Raw genomic sequence first — 9,869 nt, 5'->3', positions numbered from 1 at the left:
GCTTCTTGTGCCTTTGGGTAGCCGAGCAAAGGCAGAACATTACACAAGGGCAGAATGGCCAGCTGGAGAGAATTTTTCAATTGGTGAAAAGAATACCAAGAATGAACCACTTGTTAATCCTCATATAGTTTTGCTCCAGCCACTGCATAGAAAATTGGGACTTATGAAACAGTTTGTTAGGGCTTTGGATCGAGATGGTGAGTGCTTCAAGTGCATCTGTACCAAATTTCCTGCTCTTTCACACGAGAAACTAAAAGCTGGCATACTTGATGGGCCGCAAATAAGGCTTCTAATTAGAGATGAGCGAGTATACTCGCTAAGGCACATTACTCGAGCGAGTAGTGCCTAAGCCAAGTATCTCCCCATCGTCTCTAAAGATTCGGGGGCCAGCGCGGGTGACAGGTGAGTTGCGGCGGGGAGCGGGGGGGGGGGGGGGGGGAGGGAGAGAGAGATCTCCCCTTCGTTCCTCCCCGCCGGCCCCGAATCTTTAGAGACGAGCGGGGAGATACTCGGCTAAGGCACTACTCACTCGAGTAATGTGCCTTAGCAAGTATACTCGCTCATCTCTACTTCTAATCAAAGACAGGGAATTCCTTAATACCATGAAAACCACAGAAAAGGGTGTTTGGGCTGCTTTTTCTGACGTGGTTATAGATTTCCGTGGCAACTTTACGGCCGAAAATTATAACAACATAGTTCAACATTTGTTGATTGCTTTTCAAAGAAGCAAACATGAACTACTTCCCCTCGAAGCTTGGATCTATAAGTGAGGAACAAGGAGAATGCTTTCACCAAGACATCAAAACCATGGAGCACAGATGTCAAGGCAAATGGAACACAAACGCGATGGCAGACTACTGCTGGTGTTTGCAGCATGACAATCCTAGAAAGAAGTATTCCAGAGCATACAAAAAGAGAAAATCAGCAAAAATACTTAACAGCAGAATTTTTTTTTTCGAATGTAGACCAATTGTTTGATCCGCTAGCAAGCAGATCCAACAGTTCTCATTGCCCAGCATACAAACACAGGTGACACCTTTATTACAGAGCACTCTATCTGTCCTCACCATTTCCAGGTGCACAGCAGAAGGAAATTTAGTGTCACAGCACCCCTTATATGTCCTGCCATTAAACCCCCAACACTGTCGCCTTTGCAGTAGTGTTGTGAATGAAAAACCCAGATGCCTGACCATATCTCATCATGTATCCAGGTTAGAGTTGACCCAACAGGGTGTTAGAGACTCCTGTGAATTTTATAGCTTTCCCAATAAATGTAAAAATGACAATATGCATATTCCTCAAATCTCACTTGGTCTGCTACAGAGTTAATTTCATTATAGGAGTTGTCTGAAATCCGAAAAAAAGGTTGTTTTTTTAAAAATCAGAAACACTTTTTTTTTTAAAGACTGTGTTTGGTATTGCAGCTCAGACCCTACAAAGTGAATGGAGTTAAGCTGCAGTACCAGACGCAGCCTATGCACAAGAGTGGCACTATTACTGAAGAAAAGGCAGGTTCTTTTTTTCCCTAATCTGATACTGTCCTTTTAAGACCTTGTTTTGGATCCTTGTAATCACATTGTTATTGCGCCTATTCCCCAGCCTCTTGTCCTCTCTAACTTATTATTTCAATTGTTATCTATGACTGCACTCATACCCTTTGCTAGAATAATCACCGTTCACCATAATTTCTTCATTAGCGCAGCTCTTCAGTCACATTCTCCTCTATTATTTCCTATCGCCAAATCTTAGACCTTTGTCTCTCTAATGATTGCCCTGCCTCATAGTAAGGACACACAATGAAGAGTGATCTTCAATAGCCAACCTAATATAGTATCCAGTCGCGTTAAAGTCTATACAAAATATCATCTGTAATACTTGTCAGAATCATACAGCAGTAAAGAAACTGTATCGAATTACGGAACCCTTCTGGGGTTCCACCAATCCCTTCATCAGGCACATACATTCTCATACTTTGATATAACTTCAACGCTTTTTGGGATTCCAACAACCCATTTATTGAGCGTTTTTTGCAAATCAACTCACGCACCCAAGTTGAACTTGACGATAATGGCTATAAACACTATATGCATCACCAGTTATATGGCGCTGCGAAGGAGGTGACCAGTCGCGCAAAGAATTTTAGATTATACCAGTAACTGACGGTGTTAAATGAAACTGTCATCCGGTTTAGGCCTGTATGCATTTTTGACCTTGGTCGATCACAGCTAAAAATTGCGTGAAAAAAGAATAGCTGTGATCAAGTCCCAATCTTAATTAGCGTTTTCTCGTCCATTCACATGGCGTATCGGCGAAAAAATATACTGCAGAGCGGAAATCCCTCGGCCGGCATATATCCTCGGAATAACTTCCAATGCTTAAAGGGGTTGTCCCGCGCCGAACCGGGTTTTTTGTTTTTTTTTGCATAGGCCCCCCGTTCAGCGCAGGACAAACCCAAGGGATGTGTTGAAATTAAAAAAAAAATTTTACTTACCCGAATCCCCTCTCTGCAACTTCTACCTTCTTTTCCTCCAAGATGGCCGCCGGGATCTTCACCCACAATGCACCGCGGGTCTTCTCCCATGGTGCCAATCCTCCTGATTGGCTGGAAGCGGCACACGTGATGGGGCGGAGCTACGCGATGATGCGTAGAAGGGGGCGGAGCCAGAACGCCGCTCATGCCCAGACCGACCAGAAGGGAGAAGACCCTTCTGCGCAAGCGCGTCTAATCGGGCAATTAGACGCTGAAATTAGACGGCACCATGGAGACGGGGACGCCAGCGCAGGGAAGGTGAGTATATAACTTCTGTATGGCACATATTTCAAGCACGATGTATATTACAAAGTGCATGTATATGGCCATACACACAGACGTGACTTGGTTAAAAGTAATAAATTTTATTAAGTTTTATCTAAAAAAACACGATTGGGCACAACAAAGGACACAACACAAAATCTAAGTTGTAATGGAAAGGTGTTAACCCACCAAATAGTGGATAGAGAAATGATTGGTGGGTTTCAAAATTACAACTTGGTATTACTTCTGATACTCCGTATTTCTTAATGTCGCACGTCACATAGGAATACAGTCTGCATGGGGGCTGTTCATGGATTTCCCAAAAACCGGAACCCCAATTAGAGATCTGTAGTTTTATTAATATAATGGCAGAATTCGACCAGAGATACTCAGGTTGCGGAAAGATGATGTTCAACCCGAGGAAGTGAATATCTCTGTCAAAAATACTGCCTAGTGGGCTGAAAAGTTTTTAACAGCTCAAAAGGACAGTATGTCAAGGAAATTGATTTTAGTCAATTTTTATTCCTTATGGCCAGTACTCCTACTCATGGCGACGATGTTTGAGCAGAAACTTTCAGATTGCAAGAAAGTGATATTCAACCTAAGAAGATAGTTATCTCTGTCAGAGCTTGTTGCCTAGTGAGCTGAGACTTGTGAACGGCTCAAAAGGACAGTGTGTCAGAGATTTTAATTTTGTCAATGTTTTTTACTCATTATGAACAGTACTCCCACTCTACGCGTTTCACCACTGAGTGTACGTGGATCCTCAGGAGACTTAGTACTTAGAGAGTAATAATAACAACAATAATGTTTACAGAGTTATGATGGTAAACAATTAGGGTATCACTCCATAGATAGAGTATCACTAAAATATTTAATCCTCAATCAGGAAATGAGCTCTTAGCGTTCAATTTGAGCTAGTAGGGTTTAACCTCGGTGAGGGGATAGATAAAGATTGTAGGTACAAGATTCATTTCTTTCAAATGTTAAACCCTTCTTCTCTATCAATCCTACTTTCAATAGTCCCATGCCAGGTGTAATGGTCAATAGGATCTCCTTACAATGAGAGTAGGGATAAAGAGTACTACATGCATGAGATTACTGGGTTTGGAATTTTGGTCTGGAGGTAATAACTCTAACAGATCCAAATCCCCTATAATTGAGTGAAGGAGGCCTCCTTCACTCAATTATAGGGGATTTGGATCTGTTAGAGTTATTACCTCCAGACCAAAATTCCAAACCCAGTAATCTCATGCATGTAGTACTCTTTATCCCTACTCTCATTGTAAGGAGATCCTATTGACCATTACACCTGGCATGGGACTATTGAAAGTAGGATTGATAGAGAAGAAGGGTTTAACATTTGAAAGAAATGAATCTTGTACCTACAATCTTTATCTATCCCCTCACCGAGGTTAAACCCTACTAGCTCAAATTGAACGCTAAGAGCTCATTTCCTGATTGAGGATTAAATATTTTAGTGATACTCTATCTATGGAGTGATACCCTAATTGTTTACCATCATAACTCTGTAAACATTATTGTTGTTATTATTACTCTCTAAGTACTAAGTCTCCTGAGGATCCACGTACACTCAGTGGTGAAACGCGTAGAGTGGGAGTACTGTTCATAATGAGTAAAAAACATTGACAAAATTAAAATCTCTGACACACTGTCCTTTTGAGCCGTTCACAAGTCTCAGCTCACTAGGCAACAAGCTCTGACAGAGATAACTATCTTCTTAGGTTGAATATCACTTTCTTGCAATCTGAAAGTTTCTGCTCAAACATCGTCGCCATGAGTAGGAGTACTGGCCATAAGGAATAAAAATTGACTAAAATCAATTTCCTTGACATACTGTCCTTTTGAGCTGTTAAAAACTTTTCAGCCCACTAGGCAGTATTTTTGACAGAGATATTCACTTCCTCGGGTTGAACATCATCTTTCCGCAACCTGAGTATCTCTGGTCGAATTCTGCCATTATATTAATAAAACTACAGATCTCTAATTGGGGTTCCGGTTTTTGGGAAATCCATGAACAGCCCCCATGCAGACTGTATTCCTATGTGACGTGCGACATTAAGAAATACGGAGTATCAGAAGTAATACCAAGTTGTAATTTTGAAACCCACCAATCATTTCTCTATCCACTATTTGGTGGGTTAACACCTTTCCATTACAACTTAGATTTTGTGTTGTGTCCTTTGTTGTGCCCAATCGTGTTTTTTTAGATAAAACTTAATAAAATTTATTACTTTTAACCAAGTCACGTCTGTGAATAGGGCTTTTTCAAACTTTCAGTTGACTTGTGCTGCCCTCTCTGTGAATAGTATATGGCCATACAGAAGTGTTTAACTTAACTTGTCATCGCGGGACAACCTCTTTAAATAGAGGCAGCTGTAATCTTTTCCCAGCATTGGATGCAGGTAAACTCCCTCCCCTCCCTAGAAGTCTATGAGAGCTTCCAGCATTTCTTGGCAAAAGATAGGGCAAGACCTATCTTTTCACGCGCTGTATAAAAATCAGTCGCGGCTTTGGGTTGCCGATGGTCTACTATTCCAAACGCATCTGAATGAATCTATTGGAATCCAATGCTTCAGATGGTTGTGATTTTTTGCCGCGGCTAAATTAGCCGCGTATCTGCAGTCGTGTGAGTAAGGCCTTAAGCTGCATAAACTACATTATGGGATTCGAAGGTAAGGGAACATAAAGTCTGGGAAGCTGTGTTTAAGGGCATAGGCGCGTTTTCGTCCCGTTATGCAGCTGTAAAATCAAGGCCACATAACAGGACGAAACAAAACTATTGATTACAATAGTTTCTTTTCCACTATCAAGATTCTCGCTTGCCCTATGTTTTTTGCATGTAGTTCATATTACATGCGAGATACACAGAGCGGGACTTATCTTCACATTCTTTTTTTCAAACTCTCACACATTGGCGCAGACTTTGAATAGTCAAAAAAAGCCCCCAAAACCCTGGTTCATACGGTAATACGCTGTGTAGCGGCAAGCATATTAGCGCATGTGTCCGTGTGTTTTTGCCCTCATACTCAATAGTTAGCTTTTTCCTGTGTAGTTGACACGTGCACAAACAGCATGACTCTATACATATGGGACTGTGCATGCGCTCTCCCTTAGATATGAATGGGAGAGCGCATGCACAGAGCTGTCTGAAAAGAGTCAAGATATGTGCAAGCAACATTTTTGTGGGAACACGGCACTGTACCCAATAACTATAAAACACCACTTGCTGAACTCCCTATTAGTTTCCCTATGTAGTTTATAGGGCTCAGTGGTGATGGCAGGTTTCCTATAATGTCCAACTGCTAATATAGAGATGGAAAGGAGAACTCTGATACAGAGGCGTAACTTGAAGCTTCTGGACCCCGGTACAAAATCTGTAACAGGGCCCCCAACCATAATGCTTTTTTCATAGTACTGGGCTCCCAATATGTAGAAGAGAGGCCTTATGGGCCCCCTAAGGCTCCTGGGCCCGGGTGCATCCCCTGCACCCCCTATAGTTACGCCCTTGCTCTGATATATAAAGACATTGTTGTAAAGCAGGACCAATAAAATCTCTACATTTATCAAATACAGGATTCTGCCTAATAATTTCCAATCCAGGAGTGAACTACCATCTCTACACATGCAGAGTGGGACATAAGTTTATATGTATTCGCTATCTGCCATGAGGGTCCCACTATGTACATAAATCTCATTGCTCCTGAGAGCCATTGTATTATATATGTTTTTTACATTTTAATCTTAATTTATTCATTCATCTGTGATGTCCATTTGGACTTTTTGTTGTATTTAGGATCTTCTGTATTATCACATTTATTTTAATGGGCCACTCTGGCAAAAAATACATTTTTCCACCGCTGCATCCCTCGCCTAACTGACTGCCATACTATGGACATCTATGTATATTGCAGTCACTTCCGTGCAGTGCAGCCTCCTGTCTGATGTTTATCAGGCATGTTGAAATTTCTCCCTGCATCCTCTTTCACTAAGCATTAATAGCACTAATTCTGTGCTATTAATCTCATAATGCATCAGCACATCACATGAGCAGCTAGAGACTGTACCATCTCTGCCAGCTGGGAGGACACTGTAATTATCACTACTCTATGTATTCACCTAAATAAGCTACAGACCATAAGTCAGGAGGCCGAACTGTCATTTCCTTCATTATAACTATGTGACGAAAGCCAATAATCATCATAAAGTAATTGCTATAGGAATTTCTGTGTCCCCCTCTGAAGAGCTTTGGGGTAGGTTCCATCCCAGAGGAAGAATGATGACTGAGATCACATGAGCCCAAGCAATTCTCATGTGGTCAGAATTGAGATTGCATAACCTGTATCAGGAAAAGGACTCCAGGATTTTCATAGAGAAAAGAGTAAATGACCAAGATAATACTAGCCAACTTATATTATGTGGCTAGTTACATAATTAGTAAAAGAAATTCCACCAGAGTGGCCCTTTAATAAACAGCATATATCTAGGATGCTTTGAGAGTCAGATTCTCTTTAGATTTAATTTTGCTATGTGGACATCACTGGTGCACTCAGATCCAGGCCTCTCATTTATCTGATTCGTTTTTTCTATTAATGGTCCTTTTGAATAGAAAGACTAACGATCAGATTCCCGCAGGAGGGCAGGAATCTGAACAATAATAATCCCATTGTAGATGTATGCAGCAACTGAACAAGACTGTCTGCATACTATGAATGGAGGGAGGTGGGGAAAGAACGCTCCCCGGCCTACTTTGCCTCCATTCCAGCGGTGCTGTGAGCGGTGCCAACGATACTCACTCCTGTGTGACAGCACAGGACAATCACTGAAAACGGACATATACTTACTGATACAGCAGGGCAAATATGTGCACCACCTCAGCATGCAGACTGCCAAACTAAGTAAGTATATGGCCGTCTTCAGTGATTGCTTGTTTTTATATTTCGTTTTTTGTGATACATTTATATTAGTGTATGGATTCACAAACTGTGAAGAGCCTTGACGATTGGCTTGTGAGCTCAAAAATTTTGGCCAAAATCCAACTAATACCTGGCATGTATCATTCACATGCAGTGCGGCTTTAAACACTGGGGGAGCCCAAGGTGACAGTACCGATGTGGTTCACTTTTTGAGGTGCAGAGCAACCTGCTGAACTATTATGGCCTCATTAATAGGTTGCTAGTGTGCAATGTGGACTACATGTATCAGAAGGTCTGTCACTTTATATCTACTCTGTGCAGGAGTATACACCAAGCAGCCACCCCCCTCTATATTAAGAGGCTGTGTGAGTGGCTGTCTCATCGGTGTCCCACACAGGTGCAACTGGCTCCCTCATTTGGCTGTTTGCATGCTGAGGTGGTGCACATATTTGCCCTCCTGTATCAGTAAGTATATGGCCGTTTTCAGTGATTGTTTGTTTGTTTTTATATTTCCCTTTCTGTGATACATGTGTCACAGCACTTGAGCTAGCATCACCAGAATGAGCTGTCGGGCATCATTTGCCCGTCAGCTCGTCCCATGTAAAAGACCATGAGGACCATGTGTACTGACAGGAGAGAAGAAGAGGGTAGGAGTAGGGAATGTAATATGAGCTAGTTTGTAGAGCTAGTGACCATGACCAGGCTTGTAGAGCTAGTGACCATAACCGGACTGTGGCTCTACTGTCTCCATACCATGGCAGTCCATAATAATAACCTCTCCCAGGACAGAGAAGTTTCCAGATCAAATGGCTGAATACGGAATGAAAAGGCTTTATTTGCGACACTGCAAATAAGGACTTAGGAGCCTTAAGACGTTTTTTATTCTTCACAAGCGGTGCACGCTCATGGCCAAAATTAATTAGCCAATTGGTCTTTTCTGGTTGCTTTATTTTTTTCAGCCTTCAATAGTTTTTTATTACTGTTTCTTAGACTAAAAAGTGAATGATGTGTCTGTTTACTTCACGTTGTATTAAAAACAAAATCAACCAAACAACAAAGTAACAAAGTAAAACAACACATAATAGTTTACAATTACAGGAAAGAAAACAAAGCCTTGCCAAAAATTCTTTGAAGAGCTTAATTAATAATAATGTTATAGCTTTGGAGAGCAGCTTCATTCTGGAGGAGGAAAGTCATAGAGGGGATATTAAAGCCAAGCTGCTCAAATAATTAACCGAACAGCTCAGCTACCCCAGGTGAGAAGCGGCACAAGCACAAACAGTTCTGCTTTCCTATATACCACAACGCACTTAAAGCTCCCATCTCCTCCTTGTACTGTATCTCTGCAGCATCATCTAAATTAAATTACACAAATACCATAAAGATAAGGCGGACGATTAACCTATCCGCTGCTTAGGAAACTCATAAAATCGTCTCCTCTTTAATAAAAGGTTCCGGCTTCTAATAAAAGTAAATAGTCCGGCGGTCTGCAGCACAGTAACAATAATTACAATATAATTGCAAATATATTTTTCATTCTTTGAAGTCCTATTTGTATTTTGTGCTTTACGCCTGCAAACATCTATGGAACATTAGCTGGTGGCGGGATCCTCCGAGATATGAGGGAGGTTAAATGTAATTATTTCCTTGAAATGCTAAACTAATCGTGTAATAGTTCCAAGAAAGAAATGTCATTTACCTATAACTACATCATGACCGTCCACAAGGCCTGCCGAGAAGAGCTCCTGTGAAACACCATCTGCTGTATCTGTGGAAAGAGACAGATAGCACATAAATAATACCTTCAGGACAAGGCATGATAACAATGTGATTAGATTTAGAATACCATGGCATTTGTGTCCAACTTTATGATAAACAGCTTCTTTACATGGATGAAAGACTTGGCCAGAGACGCAGCAGGCGGAACTTGTGAAATGGAGCAGAGCTAAAACTTTTACAAAACTTCTCACTCAGATAACTTATCCCCCCAAAAGTTATGCTAGGATTGAAAAAAACCTCCAAAAAGTCACTTCTTTATTACAGAGTTTGAATTTATGTCTCATATAAATATATTTGAAGCAGAAGTCAGTTGTTTTAAGTGTATTTTAACCCCTTAGGCTAACTTCACATAGCGAGCG

The 9,869-nt window shown here is 41.3% G+C and overlaps 1 protein-coding gene across 1 annotated transcript in view; it reads right to left on the bottom strand.

The window, feature by feature from the left end:
- STK39 (serine/threonine kinase 39) overlaps positions 1 to 9,869 on the bottom strand; it is a 410,115-nt gene that overhangs the window by 84,440 nt on the left and 315,806 nt on the right. The window contains exon 16 of the mRNA XM_066575910.1: positions 9,431 to 9,499. Within this exon, the coding sequence (XP_066432007.1) occupies positions 9,431 to 9,499 (69 nt within the window). The remainder of the gene's footprint in view (positions 1 to 9,430; positions 9,500 to 9,869) is intronic.

This window comes from Eleutherodactylus coqui, chromosome 8 (assembly GCF_035609145.1).
Source record: "Eleutherodactylus coqui strain aEleCoq1 chromosome 8, aEleCoq1.hap1, whole genome shotgun sequence".
Classification (NCBI taxonomy): domain Eukaryota; kingdom Metazoa; phylum Chordata; class Amphibia; order Anura; family Eleutherodactylidae; genus Eleutherodactylus; species Eleutherodactylus coqui.
Note: the sequence above shows the minus strand (reverse complement) of the source record. Positions and strands in the feature narration are given on the sequence as shown.